Source organism: Rhamphochromis longiceps, linkage group LG14 (assembly GCF_057381845.1).
Source record: "Rhamphochromis longiceps isolate RC_006_pf linkage group LG14, R_longiceps_female_GT1.1, whole genome shotgun sequence".
Classification (NCBI taxonomy): domain Eukaryota; kingdom Metazoa; phylum Chordata; class Actinopteri; order Cichliformes; family Cichlidae; genus Rhamphochromis; species Rhamphochromis longiceps.
The window spans coordinates 35530614-35547976 of record NC_140570.1 but is presented as its reverse complement, the minus strand read 5'-3'; the positions used below and the strand labels follow the sequence as shown (position 1 = coordinate 35547976).

Below are 17363 nucleotides of genomic sequence, written 5' to 3'. Positions count from 1 at the left end.
TGTGGATCTGTAATATATTTCTATGACAACGAAGAAGAAATAATATTTTTCATCATAATTCACGTTTTCCTGACGCAATCTGAAGCCCTATTTTGCGTTAATATGGTTAATGTATTTTGAAAGTACCGGAAGTGCAGCATCTGTATATTAGTGTAGTTAATCACAATGACCGCTAGAGGGCAGACAGCAGCCGCATTTAAACACAACGGGTTCAGCCTTTTATTTTCTCCCCTTATTGGTCATAACCACCCACCAGAATTTTATTTACATCAGTTTATTTACTCCTTTTCACAGGTGATCATTTACTGGCATGGTCTGAATTGCAACCACCATGTTGCAGTCTCCGCTATTACCACTGGATGGCGATGAACACTCGTGGCTGCAAAAAATGGTTTATCTGCCGTCTGTATTTACGTCATCAGTTAGCTGTGAACTGAAACGAAGACATTTTTAGATTTTGACAAGTAGTTAAAATACTTTATTTTAATATGTCAACGGCTATACCTGCGATATTACTTGGTTTATCATCGGAACTGGAACTAACAATATTCTTTATTTTGCCACTGACGCTGCTTTTACTATTAATGCAGTACCGCAACGTGACCACGGGATGGCAGCAGAGTAGGATTTAATTTTTGGTAGGGTTGAGAGGACGTAGAAATCGTTGTTTTATGACTGAATTTAAGAACAGCTATCCGACTTTATTCATCGGTTCTTCCGTACTGCTTACGGCTCTCTCCTTCCTGGCTGTGTCCTCTCTCTTTTTCTTTCTTTCCTGTGGCATAGTTGCCCTGTGTCTCTTTAATACCAGTTATCGTCAGACTTATAGGTATACCTGACAGGTTGAGTTCGCCCAGAGGAGCGCTGTTTTATTACAAACTGTTTCACGTGTGTTACAACTGATCTATATGTGCAAAAGACAAATGCGTAAATGCCGACGCAAAGCATTTTTTTCTTTTACGTTTACTTCTTTCTGTAAGATGTATTACATATCATATTGCAATAACTGTCAAATTTTGTTAATGTGACTGCGTTAGTGTGTCTGAATCTTAAAATAGGCAATATTGATTTTGATAAGTTAAAATCGCTCAAAAAGACCATAGAAAAACGACCAGGGCACGTCGTTACGCAAAGTGACAGTATTTTAATTAATAGGTCAGCATCACACAATGGACTTTCATCAGGTTAATCCCCCGATGAGGGCGGCCTTTATTCAGAAAACTGACACTCTGCCTTCCTGGGCATCCCACGCATTTTTCATTTATTTATTATTATTGTTATTCTACCACAAAAGAGTGTTAAATCTCGACAGCTTTAATCAATCATTTCTTCAGCTTGTGAAATACGTAAAAAGTGACAAATAAATTTCTTCCCGTTATACTATCTGTGCATCTTTTAAATCCTCACCTGCGGGGGGAAAGGGTGAAGGAGCGTAGTTAGTTCCGGCAGAACTACACCTACAGATTAAATGCTACGTAGCATTTCTTGCTTCACATTTTGGGGTTTTATTTTGAAGGCCTGAGCGGATGTGGAGGATACTGTAACCGACTTTAATGTTGCAATCAGTTTGCGACTCTCGGCCTGTAAACTGTGGATGAAAACAGGACGGACAGCGAGTGGTGGTTATTAGCAGTTCCGTTGGGCAGATTTGTGCATATCCACCAGTGTAACTTCTCCTTACCTGGTGTACGGCGGCGGTTAAATCAAACAATTATTGAGTGTGCAGATGGCAGCTGTGAGCAGCATGAGCAAAATGTATGGGCTCTGTTTCCGCGCTGTCCGTCAGACAGCAGGACTGAAGGCATATCGACTGCTTCAGCGCAGAGGCTTCAGGGTAACTGTAAGTGAAAACTCTCATGCACTGTTTGGATTGAGCAATGAATAAATTATGGGAGGCTGGACTGGAGATAACGCTGTCATTAAGAACCCGGGATACAGCAAGGCTCACGAAAGAGTATCGTCCAACTCAATCAAGTAGAAATACTGTTAAAAAATAAACTGAATCTTTTAATAAGTTTTGGGGTTAGGTCTTGTTTGCACAAAGATTCTGGTTAGCTACGGAGCCGCTAACTTGGCTAACAACCTTGCTGAAATGCTATACCGATTCTCCAGTGTATCCGTGAAAAGTCAGACTAACTCTCACATAATTAGTGAATACATGTTTGACATTTACTAAACAACTTGAGTTGCAATAAATACTAATTTTACTTTTTGTTGTTTCGACTCTCACACCGGACTAGTTAGCCAGCCAGCTAAGGACTTAGCTAGCCTCTTTTTCCATTGGTCGAACCAAGGGGCGTGAAGGAGGAAATCCGATGTCCTCGAATGCATCATTTTTTCAAAACAACTTTATTTAATTGCTGTTGCTGCTGTAGGTCCTTCACTGCTATTTTATTTCCTTCGATCGCTCCAGCACTTAAATCTGGATGTAACTCTTTAAAAATAATCTAATGTGGAGTTTCTAAAATCTGTATGGGAAAGAGATTTGTGAATTGTTGTTACAGCGGAACAATAGAACTACACTGGAAGGAGTACATACTTAATCACTTCCTCATTTATAAGAACCCAGACTTACGAAATTAATTCGTTCCCAAGGGTCTTTCGCAAGTCGAAAATTTGCATTTTGCCGTAACGCGGGCAGAAATATTGCCGTTAAGTGCCTTCATAACTTGAATTTTTTGTTAAATGGGGGTACTCGTAAGTCAGGGTTCCACTGTATTGTATTGTCTTCATTTTTCTGAAATTAAGCTTTCTAAAATCTCTAAAGGTTCAACCAGTGTTATTATAGTTAACTAAAACAAAACTAAAAACTTAAACTAGATGTTTAAAAAGTTACCTAAAATAAAAACTAGCCTTTTGAAAAATAAAATAAATAGTAAAACTAAGAATCAGTCACCAAACTTAATTTATAATTCAATTTTATGCATTTCATTAATGCAGTTCAGAGTCCTGGTGGACAAGCCTGTGGGGGGAAAAGAGCAAAATGAAATGAAGCAACACAAATATAAAACAATACATATATACACAATAGAAATTCAGGTACCGGTAAGTTGTTTGTGCACAGGTCTCTTAAGGACCTACCACAGCATTTCAGTCAGGTTAAAGGTTGTGACTTTACTGGGCCATTGGAACACCTTGAATTTCTTATTTTTCTGCTGTAGATTTGCTGCTTATTATCCAGTTGCATGACCCAGTGGTTGTCAGAGAGATGGCTTCACATTTGACTCTAGAATACTTTGGGATACAGAAGAGTTCACGATTGTGTGGCTGCAAAACAAGTTCAAATCGTCACCCCTCCACCACGTGCTTGACAGTTTGTATGAGTTGTGTGACCTGATATGCTGTGTTTGCTTTTCCTAGGGCCTTTCTTTGCCACAGCCACAATGAGATTGTTAATAAATAATGCTTGTATTCAATCCTTTCAGGTTCTTCAGCTGCAGCAGACCTTTGACTCTTCGCTGGAAAAGCCCCAGTTTCCAGGAGCCTCGGCCGAGTTTGTGGATCAGCTCGAGTTCATCCAGCCCAATGTCATCTCTGGGATCCCAGTGTACCGCGTGATGGACAGGCAGGGAAATATCATCAACCCCTCTCAAGACCCTCAGGTACAATCAGCCTGCCTGTGCTCCTGGTTCCCAAATGTGCCCCTAAGACCCCTGCAGTCTGTTGAGCCAATGTTAATTTGTCGATTATGTGTTTCTCTCCTACGCAGCTCTCCAAAGAGACAGTTTTGAACTTTTATCAGAAGATGACGATGCTGAACACAATGGACCGCATTCTTTATGAGTCTCAAAGACAGGTATGTTTCCTCCTCCATTTCCTGGCTCAACCTGATTATTTAAAACACAACATCAGCAGTTTTTGAACTTAAAAATAGGTGTTTCAAAGGGTATTTTCTTTATCCATCCGTCTATCTCCACTTATCTGCTGTCTTAGGGCGAGAGGCAGGGTACACCCTGGATAGGTCGCCAGTCTGCTGCAGGGCTTTTTTATGTTAATTATAATTTCAAATTAAAAATGAATGCATAAAAATTAGATAGGGGTTCTCGAGGACACAGGTCCATCTCATAGGGAAGTTGGGCGCTGACTAGGGAGTGTTTTTGACTTAAAGGCCAACTGTTGCTGATTACTGAAAGAAATCCAGTGAGAGCTCTTGAGTGATCCTGTGACACAAGCAGATATTCACTAAACCATTAGTTTTATTCCATCCAAATCTTTAGTCATTTTGGCTCGAGCTGAACTAAACAGCAAGTGAGTTTTAGTTTTTATGAAGGGAGGACACCAAATAGCTGTAAAAGAAAGAGGTGCACTTGATTTATAACAGCAAAACACAACGATTTCAGGTAAAATTAATGCAAAAAGTAATTATTTTTTCCCAGTTGTTTTATTTTCGTAATTGCTTAAAAAAAAAAAAAAATCATACTTGAGATTACAGTCTGATTAACCGTCCAGCCCTGTCCGTTACAGGGTCGGATCTCCTTCTACATGACTAACTATGGTGAGGAGGGGACACACATCGGCAGTGCTGCTGCTCTGGATCCAAACGATCTGGTTTTTGGGCAATACAGAGAAGCTGGTAAGAATGAAATGTGGTTTCGTTTGGGCTTTTCCCCCAACTACTATAGTTCTATTTTTTTGGTCCATTGTTCATATGAACATTTTAATTGTAATCAAAACAGTTGACCACTCCAGTGTTCATTTCTACATCTCCTTTTGTTGTTGTTGTTATCACAAATGTCTTCCAGACAACATTTGAAACTGAACAAATTATTTTGCAGTATGGTCAAATGATTACTACAGAAAAAAACTTGTTTATATGAGAATTTAACAAGAATATTTATTGCTTACAAACTGAGTTCATCCGGTTTCCAAAAATTAGTAAAGTTTAGTCAAATTAATAAAATCCAGTGAGTCAAAAACTATTTGCCTCAGTGCCACACAGTATAACCAGCTGTAGGCTAACTGGCATCAGCAGTGCTCCCTCTCATAGTTTAAGGTTTTACCAAAGTAATAAGACTCTTGCCTACCTTATAAAAAGATCATTCCAAGCATGTTAGATAGTTTAGCGAAAGGGATGTGGTGCACAATAATCACATTCCTCCTGTGCTCTTCTGACTATTCTATTCACCGTGATTTTTGTATTTATCAGTGAGAGAATAACAATCATCACTTCAATATGAGGAATAATAATCATAGCATCAATATAAGGATTCAGACGTGAGCAAATTCTGAGGGGAAGATTGCTGAAATTATCAGAATGGACACATTTGAATGTAAAACACAAATATGTTTTACATTCAAAAAAACTGACCACAACAAAAAAAGGGTTCCCAAGTCTCCAGTCCTTATTTTAATATCCCCACTGTTTGCTCCTTCAGTCGGTCTGGTTCTCTTGTCTTGTGAGAAATCGTGCGACACATCTTCTATTACAGGAGTGCTGATGTACCGAGGCTTTCCTCTGGATCACTTCATGGCTCAGTGTTACGCCAATGCTGATGACCTCGGAAAGGGCCGGCAGATGCCCGTCCACTATGGCTCCAAAGATCTGAACTTTGTCACCATCTCATCTCCTCTGGCCACACAGATTCCTCAGGGTGAGCTCCACGCCTGTGTATTTACCTCTGCTGCCTGAAGCAGGATAGACAAACACACAGCTGTAAATATGTCTGTGGCTCTGTGTCTCTTTCAGCGGCTGGAGCTGCGTATGCAGTCAAGAGAGAGAACACAAACCGTGCCGTCATTTGCTATTTTGGAGAAGGAGCAGCTAGCGAAGGGGATGCACACGCTGGCTTCAACTTCTCTGCCACCCTTGAGTGCCCACTGATATTTTTTTGCCGCAACAATGGCTACGCCATCTCTACCCCTACAAACGAACAGTATAGAGGTGATGGCATCGGTAAGGCTGAATGTGATTTTTCTGCCACTTTTCTGCTGCTGTCTGATTGATGTTCCAGCTGCTCTTATCCACACACCTCTGGTTCTTTTTCTTTAACAGCTGCTCGTGGTCCTGGTTATGGCATGTTGTCCATTCGTGTTGATGGTAATGATGTGTTTGCTGTGTACAACGCTACAAAGGAAGCGAGGCGCAGGGCTGTGGCTGAGAACCAGCCATTCCTCATTGAGGCAATGACCTACAGGTTTGTTAATGTTTGAGTGATTTTGTCTGCGTTTGAAAGGACATGTGGAACAGTTTTTAGGCTGACAGTTCATCACTAACATTTTCTTCATTCTTTATTAATGTTTCATTTTACTACTGAAATTTAACACTTGAATGGACAGCATCAAATAAATAAGTAAATGCACTCAACAGAATTTGGTTAGGTACACCTTGCCTAGTAATGGGTTGGAGATTTTGTTCCATATTGACATGATGGCATCATGCAGTTTCTGCAGATTTGTCTGCTGCACCTCCATGATTTGAATTTTCTTTTTCACCACATGCCAACGGTGCGCTGTTGGACTGAGATCTGGTGATTGTGGAGGGATGTTTGAGTACAGTGAACTCATTGTCATGTTTAAAAAAAAACCTGTTTGAGGTTATTTGACCTTTGCGACATAACAAATGATCCTGCTGGAAGCAATAAAATTCAATCCTCAGTTAATACTAAGTGAAAATTTCCCCCACACCACGAAAACACCATCACCAGCCTGAAACGTTCACATAAAGCAGGATGGATGGAGGTTTCCATGTTCATCTCAAATTCCGATACTCCCATCTGGAAAATAAACGGTTTCCTGTTCTTGGCTCCCAGTGTAGTCTTTGGTGCTGAAGCTCATCTACTTCAGTTTGAACAGGTTCATGTGCTCTGACCATTCTCCTCATACCTCGGGAATCAACAAGATGTTTTGTTCAGAGAGCTGCCACTCACTTTTGGCGGACAGACCAACAACAGCACGAGCCAGAGTGGCCCACAGACATACTTAAGAGACCAGTTTGTACGCTGCCTTCATGTAATATAGCTGGACAGGCAGCAAACCTCTGCTGGACTACAAAACCAACTTTAACCTTGTAGACTGACAGCCGTGTCAGAAGTTTGAAGCCATCTAACAAAAATGTGATTATGTAGTTAAAATAGTCAATTTTCTTTGTGTAAACTAAAGCCAGCTGCTAATGAAGACTCTGAACTGTGCAGTTCATCAAGTAAATATGGCACTTTACAAAAGCCAGGTGGCTTTCTTTTAGCTGTGATCATTTTTTAATTTCGCTGTTGTTTTAAGATTATCGATATGCACCTTTACCAGAATGCAAGGGTTTTACCCCCTAAGCCATAAAAGGCTCATTAGATATTGGTAGTAAAGTGAAAATATATTTGATCATCTAAATATTATTAAAGGTTTATAGTTAGAAACGCTTAATATTTTATGTTGCTATAATGGAAATTGTGATTTGGTGTAGAATTTTAAAAGTACATTTTTGGGTTGTAATTGAAGAGTGCTGTACACCACAGATGTACTCATCCTGAAACAGCGAAAGTATGAAAAGTCATGTTAAGAAAAATGTATTTTGTTGATTCTTCAGAATTGGCCACCACAGCACCAGCGATGACAGCTCGGCGTACCGTTCAGTGGATGAAGTGAACTATTGGGACAAACAGGACCATCCCATTTCCAGGCTGAGACATTACATGACAGCCCGCGGATGGTGGAGTGAAGATGACGAGAGGAGCTGGCGAAAACAATCGCGCAAGACGGTGATGGAGGCGTTTGAGAGGGCTGAAAGGCGGCTCAAACCCAATCCTGAACTGTTGTTCACAGACGTGTACCAGGAGATGATACCCAGCCTGAACAAGCAGAGAGAGTCCCTGTGGAGACATGTGCAGCAGTACAAAGAGAACTACCCACTAGACTTGTATGAAAAATAACTTTTTTGCTACGGGGCAAAACAAGTTGAAGTTTGGTTGATAAATAGACTGTTGCACAGTTTTAGCTGTATTCATAAAAGGTAGTTTTGATACTTGTCATTTCTTTCTGCATGACAGCGGGGAGAAAGATTGTGGTTGCAAAACTCCAAGCTCTTCATGTGTCTGGGTTTGGTGCCTTAAGTTAATAAGATTTACTATTGGTAGTAAAGCTTCTCAAATTTAAATTCACACCTTTATTTCACATTAATTCCAGGTTCTGTAATGTTCTGCAAGTACACTAGAATCACCTGCTGCAGTGTGAATGCATTACTCACAATATAAACACAACAGCGGGCAAAAAAAATGGAACTTGACTTTGTGTTTCTTCTCTTCTTACACTCCTGTTCAGTGACGTCTAACAGGTTTTATTGTGTGTCACTGAAGTGACCGCTTTAACGTATTTCAAAGAACTATTAAAATGCTTCTTAGTATACACACTCAAATTTTAGATGTGATGGTATGCTGTGGTGATGTTACACACTGTTCGAAATCCCAGAACTGTACACTTACCTAGCTCGTGATTGGTGTTTCGTGGAAAATAAACTGAGGAACATTCATTCTTGTTTTTATTTCATTTCAGTTGTATGGCCGGTTTGACCTACATGTGATTTAATGCCTGAATGGGCAATCAAATGCCTTTCCATGATGACACCCAGTCTGGTAACAAAATCAAGCTGCTTTACGGCAACTTAATTTTGTTCACAATACATTTCTTTTTTTGCTGGCAAGATGGTCTATAGAAAATCAACTCTGCAAAACCATTGTTAAGGTTCAAAATTGAGGAAGGAGAGTACAAACCACCCATGGTCCAGAAGCTCTTGGTCAAACAATGATTTTTAATGAATACACACGTGTGGGAAGACACTCTGTACGCCGACAGCAATTGAGCTTCAACTTAATCAAAGCATGAACAGATATTTTATAGCATCAGGGTTTGATTTACTGACGCCCCTTCATGCGTCACAGATACATTTTATACATAGATCAGATCAACACCACAATGACTTTTAACCCAGAAGATCATCTTCTATTTTCATGGCTGGTACTTTCCGTTCTTGTCTTAAAGTGAATTGTTCCTCTTTCTTGCCGAGACATGACTAATCTCTCCTCTAAATAAATCTAACTCATGTGTGTGTGTGTGTTGACCCCACATGCTCTTTCTCAATTCACCTGTTGCACTTCTGACCTTTCACCAGACCAGAGGCTCACTGAGACTATATGTATGTCTTCTACTAAATAAATGTTTTAACCAAGAACCTCTACTAAAACCTTAATATAAAATGACCTGATATAAGTGTTTTGTAAGCATGTATTGCAATTCCTTCTATGGCTCCAAGTCACTTGCACAATAGATTGTCCGGACATCGCGCCGAACAAAGCTTCCAACCCCCAATTAATTGACCGAGCTCCAACTCTTTAATAAGCACAGATATGCATTGTGTATAAAATAGTCATAACTGCACCTGAAATACAAGGTCAACATAATAACTGTATGCATAACATCTTAAGGCCTTCTTAAAGCTATCTGTTACATTGTTAAAGCCTCGTCTTAGCCTGCTGCTCAAAATAACTTTCACTTCTGCAAAACTCTCCAAGCCTGTTTCCTGTCCTGTTACTTTTAGCCTTTCTGAAAGACACACACTGTTCAACCCCTGAATGCAATATAAACTCCAGATTATATTATTAATGCAATGGTAATAATGACAATTATTTAACAATAGCAGTAAAATAATTTCCCTGCTCCACACTCCCTCTCTCGACCTCTGGAACACCAGAGGTCGCAATACATTGTGTCCTCGCTCAGACCCTCTCTAGCCGTCCTCTGGCTCAACCAGCTCCCATTCGAGAACACTCCATGTGTAAGCTTAGGTTTTCTCGGTCCCTCTCTGGTGGTCTCGGACCTCGAGATCTCCAGGATCCTCGCCCCTCCTGTGGTCGCCGAGATCGATCTTCTGCAAAGGAAACAAAACACCTTTTCCTGCATCTCCCTAACTTATCCTTTTTGGGACTCTGTAATCAAAAGCCTGATCCTAATTATGTTCTTAACTTATTGACTTATATTTATATATATTCTTCAACGTTACTCATCCCTTTAAAACTCTTTAAGCCCTGCTTTCACGTCCGGTTGCTCGCTCTATTTTCCTATCTGATCATCGACCTCCTGTACACAAACTGTCCACCTTTTAACAAAAAATCATTAGAACCAGCCTATTCTACTAAAAGCTCCAAAAGAAAAACAACCACTTTAATCAATTAAGTTTAAGCATATAAGCAATTACTCCTGTATACATTTCATCATAGCTAAATGCTGCCTAAAAACAACTCCTATGTGTTAACTTCATTTTAACCTCACATTTCCTATGTTATAACCCGTTTTTGGTATAGCCTTTTTATTTCATTTGCTCCTTTTAATTTAACAATACCTTCTAATTCTAGTTTATCAGACTTAACCAAAATATATGCTTTCCTTCCTCTTTGGTCCTTCTTTAAGTTTAGTCAAAAAGCTAAATGAATTTGAGGCCTTTTGCCTGGAATCAATACTGTCATGTGTGTTTCTTAACTCTGTGTCTGTAAGCGTGTGCAATCCTTCAATAACTTCAATAACTCATATCAAAAAATGCAATATGTATAAAATAGTCATAACTGCACCTGAAATACAAGGTCAACATAATAACTGTATGCATAACATCTTAAGGCCTTCTTAAAGCTATCTGTTACATTGTTAAAGCCTCGTCTTAGCCTGCTGCTCAAAATAACTTTCACTTCTGCAAAACTCTCCAAGCCTGTTTCCTGTCCTGTTACTTTTAGCCTTTCTGAAAGACACACACTGTTCAACCCCTGAATGCAATATAAACTCCAGATTATATTATTAATGCAATGGTAATAATGACAATTATTTAACAATAGCAGTAAAATAATTTCCCTGCTCCACACCATGAATAGTACATTAGTGGAGAAACAAATCTTTAATATGCAAGTGCAGTCACTATTTGCCATCTTCATAACCAGTCCCGTTCAACAAGCCAACAGGGAGCTGTTAATCCCCTTCCACAACTTTTTTAACTCCTGTGGGGACCTCTGGTGAACCAGAATAAGGTTTTTATATGCACAGAGATCCTCACGATCTTCTGCTCTGATATCAAATGTCTGAAATCCTGAGTGTGCCTCAGGAGAAATCCCTAAAGCCATGAAACACATCCCAACATAGGCATCATCAATGGGGAAGAAAGGAATGATGTGTAAAAGTGAATAGAGGGATTCTAGCAAAGATCCAGAGATAAGATAGCCACCTCCACCAGCATAAGGAGGGTATGGGCCATCGTAGAAGCTCATAGGGATGTAGTATTTGCTATTTGAGTCCCTGAGGGGACTTCCAGCACTTATAACCTGACCAGCATACAAACTAGATACTTTAGAAGCCTCGAGAGACTCGATGTACCTGACCAGTGCTGGGGTGTTGACAAATACATCATCATCCCCACTAAAGACAAAGGAGACATGAGGACAGCTTTTCAATGTCCAGTCGAGCAACATGTTCATTTTGAGCGTCAGGTTTAGAAATGTTTCATGGAAGTCCCACTGCAGGATATCCCCATAGAGTTTTGCTTCAAATGACAGCAGTGGGGTCAGGTCAGGATCTTGTGGTGGGGAGCTCCCCAGAAGGAACACCATACGCACTTTGAGTCCATTTGGATACGTCATCTCTCGGCCCCACGTCTCTCGCACTGCCTGCCTCTGCTCAAAGTTTCTGGGAGATGACTTGATGGCAAAAAGCAACAAGGTGTGGCTCTCCGTCTTCCTTTTACTGAAACCACATTTGTTGGGCTGATCAATCAGAATTGGGGCAGTCCTGCAGTTCATCCCCTCCAGAAAATCCCGAAATTGGACAGGGTAGGAGCTGAAGTCATGCACGTTGATTTGCAGAAACTCTTGATTTGTCAGCCTGCAGTTAGACCAGTTAGAGTTTTGATTGAATGGGTTTCCTCCCTTGTCCAGATTCATCAGGGCTGAGTACAGTAAATGGTTCCAGTAAGCTCTGCTTTTAGGAATGGTCTGTCTGAAGCCAGCTGAAACATTGTGTAAATGAACATGCCTGGTAATGCCCTTCTGTTGGGGAAATTGTGTTCTTACACTCCGTAAACTGTGGGTGGTCTCCACCTGGACAGTCATGTAGAAAACGATTAAAATTAAAGAGAAGAAAAGAACCATAACACTGAATGTCTGAATACGCGTAATTGACTTGAGGTAAGTAAGCAAAGCTGCGACTTGTGCCATTCTAGATATGAGTCATCTTTCATGGGGACTGGACAATATGCTGTATTCCAGGTTACACCAACTCAGTAGGTTACAAACGGGAAGTACCTGTCAACAGGGGGCAAAAAAAGCAATATTACATCAGAAACTAAAAAGGGCCCAACCTCAAAAGAAATGCATTCACTCTTTAAAAATAGAAATGTATATAGGGCAGCTTATTTGAATTTTTTAAAAGGCAGATTTTGATCTGCCTAATCCGGTTCCCCGAACACGCCTGCTGTTGACGATTAGTACAGCTGGACGCAGTAATGTGACATCACTGGGTGTCGTAAAAGGGGCTACGCATCGATAGTAGAAACATTGATCGGCAACCCGCTGATTGGTCGGCGAAAATGTCGAAGGGGCGCGCTCGGTATTTTCCGGCAGCAGAGCAAGAACTCATGAGTGAGGGATTTCAGGAGTTTCAGAGTTTAATTAAAACGCAAGAGAAAACTGCAAAGGCTGCAGAAGCAAGGAGAGAGGGCTGCCAGAAAGTTGCTGACAAATCAAACTCGCAGGTAATTTAATAATAATACTAATAATAATGGATTGGGTTCATATAGCGCTTTCCAAGGCACCCAAAGCGCTTTACGATACCACTATTCATTCACTCCCACATTCACACACTGGTGGAGGCAGCTACGGTTGTAGCCAGGCTGCCATATCGCGCCATCGGCCCCTCTGGCCAACACCAGTAGGCGGTAGGGTAGATCTATCATATGACACTATATTGTCCAATATCATATGGCATTATATTATATTATAATATGTTATATTATATCCCCTTTCACATTAGAGCCACAACAGGGAACAAGTAAAAGTGGAATACAGGAGTATTCTACAGAATGGTAATATTTATCTCTTAGATTGCTTTTCGTCTCTTGGCAAGGTAATACTGGCCTGTAATACTCTGTTAGTTTGTTCATAACAGCAACCAAGAAAAGGGCAGAGGAAAAAAAGACAGGTGGTGGTCCTGCACCCCCTCGTCAACAAGTTGGTTATGTAAATAATACCCTCACGGGAATATCGATATCTCTCAATGAGCACACTGTCGCGCTGAGCTAAAGGATCCTGTCTATCCCGCAATATACGCTGAATTCTGAGGACTCTCCTTATCAATCTTGCACCTTCCGCAATGGGTGGCTCGCGTATACGGACAGGACATGGCTGCGACAGACTTCCCAAATCCACCTTCGCTTTTATAGCCGTGGTCTCTCATCTTGATTACACGAAGTAATTTACAATTACTACTCTGAAATATGAATTACATCTGTAATAATCACATACATGTAATAGAATGTTAATAGTACATTTCCCTTTTTTAGGAAATGACCTGTATGTATCTGTGTGACATCAATAAAAGGATCAAGTGCTGCATTATCTTTAGTTACATTGATGTTATTTATTTATGGTGAAACAGTGGTGGAATATCGCTGTTGCTTTCGTATAAATGAAGCGGACATACCTGCGTGGCCGCGATCTAATCCTGTTTACATAAAGTAAACCTGCTCGGCAGGTTTACGCTTACGGCTCTGTTGCTATGACAGCAAGTCCCGGATGAGCTTCGGGGAACCGAACGATCCAGGATCACGCAAAATCGTCAACAATCTAATCCAGCTAACTTACTTAGCGAGGTACGAAGAACAGGCCCCAGGTCTAATCTTGATAACATATTTTAAATGCTGAGGTGACACAACAGGATCGTTAGCCTCAGTGACATAATTACTAATTACACTTCTGTCAGCAAATTATTACCTATTAAAGATCACAGCATCATGATGTAGTTTTACTAAGTTAAAATTTTGTTACTTATACAGCACAGATTCACAAAAACAGTCACCTCCATGTTTGTTTGTTTTTCCATAGGCCTAACTTCAAAAAGTATGATAGGCTAGAGGGTGGGGCCATAAGATCATTAGTAATCTAATGCAGTTTCTGTAATACAATGAACTCTTAATGCTGAATAAAACACTTCAATGTAAGCAGATTATCCCAAATTATGCATTCGTGAATAAATTGGAATTTACATTTCCCAGCTGGAATTTGAATGTGAATGTGACCGCCCCCGTCTCGGATTTGCTACTCTGAAAGTCAACCCCGAGTTAATGATTCAAGTAGCGACAGTGAACGTGGACAATAGAAAAGCTGTAAACGTTTAATGTGTACTGCCACCGTTGTGGATTTATGACTGCACTGAACAGCCTGGCCATCGCTGTTTTAAAGCGCAAAAATCAAGTATTGTGTTGCCAGTGATGCTTGAATGGCTCTTCCTCGCTAATCATGCGCGCGAGAGTGACGTCCCTCCCGAGTTCCGATTAATCCAACGCGGAAAGTTGAATTTGCAAACATTTCGTAGGATTTTTTTCAAACCTTTTACAAGGAAGGGTGAAAAGCGGCTTTTAATTAGTTAAGGCAGAACATTATATAACACATATGTTTCCCCTGAATCAATCTATAAATACAAATACACACACATTTATTTATTTATTTTATTAAAGTACTTATTTAGTTCTACTTCCTAATCGACTTACCAGTGTTCAACACAGTTGGATAACCAATTAAACGGCAGTTAAATTAAGAACACCTCTCCAATCCACGTATAATATCAGTGCAAGTGTGTACTGTTAAAACATATTTCTAAGGATATCCAACTGACAAAGATGGAAAAAAGTAGCTTGTAGCCGAATCTGCTAAAAAATGCACCTGCGAACATGTTTGCTCGCCGGTTTTTAATTAGAGGCGAGCAGAGATATAAAGGAGAAACGTCTCGATGGCTGAGGAGAGGAGAAACCTAACAATTAAAAATGCCTTAAAGGACTTCCTCTCTTTTTCTTTCACGCGAGAGCCTTTGTTTCGTAAGCACAAGACTAACTTTGAACGTTTGACATTTTTAATTTTAATTTATGCATGATTTGGTTCAATTGTTATATAACTGCGCAAACTTTACACCTAAGCGGAAGACAACCCCTTAAAAACAAAAGTGAAACCAATGATAAATGAGTTGCGGAAAATACTTACTGATCGGATTACTGTAAAGCAAGAGGAAAAAATCAAATTAGTTTCCAAGTGTCCTCAGGTACCGCAAACAGATCCGCAGGAGCGCAAAACCTGATCATTTAGCTTTACAATCCTGTTTCTGTTCAGCAGGCGAGGGAGAAATCCCACTTAATGCAGGTGCAGGACTGTATGAGATCAAGTGTTCCCTTCCCACATGTTGAAACCACGCCCACGAGACAGGTATGTTCAAACGTTTGACCGGAAACATCACAAATAATTTAAGACCAATTGTTCACTGACAAAATCATCTGGATACATGAGCACATTGTTCAGATCACTAGAGCTCTTTTTTTTCTTTAATATATTGCATCTCTGCAGGCGTTAAAAACTGTTTGTTTGTTTTTGTTGTTGTTTTGTTTTTCCTTTTCAGCCTGAGCCTAAGACAGAAAAACACAACTCAAACATTAAGAAGAAAAAAAAACATACACTCTTACACTCCTACACGGATGGAAACCATGCAAATGCTCACAAAGTTGAAGGACATCCATCACCTTCTTTTATGGAAATTTTGTTAAACTTGCTGTTAATGGATATGAAAACAATTAGCAAATTAATTACTTGTGTTTATAAAAGCATGCTTTATAAATCTTCATCAAATCAAGTCCAAATCCTGAGAAATTTGCATCATAAGTCAGAGGGGGTATATATTCATTGGAAAAACCTCAGACAGACACTCTTGGCCTCTGCAGCTGAGATCAACCACTATTTAATTAGAGGCGCTCTCCTTTGTCAAAACAGTACACATATGCATTCAAAATCACCAAAGCAAATTTGAGCCTTTATCAATATTGGCATTTTGGTTTTGGTTGGTATTGGTATTGCAGCACAATTATGAATAACTGAACTATTTCTGGGCCAATACCTGATTCATAATAATATACAACTTACATACTGTGTGAAGCCTGCACTCAGAAAGGTAGTGTTCAGCGGATAGAATTTGAGAGAATACTGCAGGAAAGAAATGGTATCTGTGAATACAAAGGGTAATGGTCAAACAATTATGAGGGCTACTAGTATGGAAGTGAGAGGTCAAGGCAAAAAAGAAGAATGCAAGTTATTTGTTTAGGGCTTATAAGCAGGATAGGCAATTTGGCGAAGGTCACTCTCCTCATCCTCTGTATGGTTTTCTTGATACAGAGAAGCATGGTGGTGAGCCACTGGGCCAACTGAGAAATGGTGTCAAATTCTTCTATTTTGTATAGTATGTTATTGTATTTTATCTTTTCCTATTCTGTAGTGTTTTTCTTAATTTTTACTGCTCTTGACTTGTACTTTTGTTTTTAACTTAGCTTTTGAAACAAATTAGTTTGACTTTCATTCGGCCTGCACTACACCACATAAATGCAATTTTAAGTATAATTGTACTATTATTTCTTTGTTCTGCCCGCAATGCGGTTTTATTGTAAAGCACTTTGATGTACAGTAGTCTTTTAAATGTGCTATATAAATAAACTTTGACTTGACTTGACTGGCTACCTCCCTGCACTTTTTTGGGGGGGAGGTAACAATGTTTAAAACAATAACAATAATAATATTTATATTTATAACAAGGTGCGATAATAATGAATGTGCAATAATAACAGTGTGCAATACACATACTCTTCTTCTTCTTCTTCTTCTTCTTCTTTTTACTAAGTTAATATACTGTGTTGTGTTGTTTGTGTTGCGTTGTGATGTATCATATGGTGTCGTGTTGTGTTATATGTAGTGCTGACATAGGACAGTTTTACAATCTCATTGTACTATTGTACTATGTATGACTGTGCAATGACAATAAAGGTTTATCTTATCTTGTCTCATCGGTATGGATGCTGATAAAGCATCCATACTGTAGTATTGTTCTTCAAATCTTTATTATTTATTAATTTGTTTATTATATCATTTATTTGATCCATTTGCAAAGGCAAATTAAACTCCCTCAAAAACAACTTATTTTTGTATACATTTCAGATAAAAATAGGTTTGTTTCTCCGTGTTGACATCTGGTCTGGACGTCATTATAGGATGGAGTAAACCCACTGTCAAAAGCAAAAAGCATTGAAGCACTGCACATACTGGTGACAATAAAAGGGAGTAGAAACTGACCAAACTTATTTAGCGTCAGCGGACCGGTTT

The 17363-nt window shown here is 39.6% G+C and overlaps 2 protein-coding genes and 1 long non-coding RNA gene across 7 annotated transcripts; 2 read left to right on the top strand and 1 right to left on the bottom strand.

Moving 5' to 3' along the window:
- The first annotated feature begins 1548 nt into the window (after positions 1–1548).
- On the top strand, positions 1549–8456 carry bckdha (branched chain keto acid dehydrogenase E1 subunit alpha). The gene is made up of 8 exons (XM_085379909.1): positions 1549–1840; positions 3426–3602; positions 3710–3796; positions 4465–4573; positions 5430–5591; positions 5687–5893; positions 5993–6134; positions 7517–8456. The coding sequence occupies exons 1-8, from the start codon at positions 1727–1729 to the stop codon at positions 7857–7859; spliced, it is 1341 nt and encodes a 446-aa protein (XP_085236035.1). The 5' UTR covers positions 1549–1726; the 3' UTR covers positions 7860–8456.
- A 132-nt stretch (positions 8457–8588) lies between these two features.
- On the bottom strand, positions 8589–15588 carry b3gnt2l (UDP-GlcNAc:betaGal beta-1,3-N-acetylglucosaminyltransferase 2, like). 5 transcript variants are annotated; one of them, XM_085379910.1, is made up of 2 exons: positions 15210–15588; positions 8589–12260 (listed from the first exon to the last, which is right to left on the bottom strand). In XM_085379910.1, the coding sequence occupies exon 2, from the start codon at positions 12171–12173 to the stop codon at positions 10914–10916; it is 1260 nt and encodes a 419-aa protein (XP_085236036.1). In that variant the 5' UTR covers positions 12174–12260; positions 15210–15588; the 3' UTR covers positions 8589–10913. The 5 variants fall into 5 exon arrangements, with proteins under 5 accessions (XP_085236036.1, XP_085236039.1, XP_085236037.1 ...); XM_085379913.1 differs by having other exon boundaries at positions 8589–12056; XM_085379911.1 differs by lacking the exon at positions 15210–15588 and adding an exon at positions 13657–13671.
- Positions 12592–16961, top strand: LOC146654545 (uncharacterized). The gene is made up of 3 exons (XR_014907171.1): positions 12592–12709; positions 15336–15428; positions 15619–16961. It is a non-coding gene; the product is annotated as an uncharacterized LOC146654545 (long non-coding RNA).
- The last annotated feature ends 402 nt before the right edge of the window (positions 16962–17363 follow it).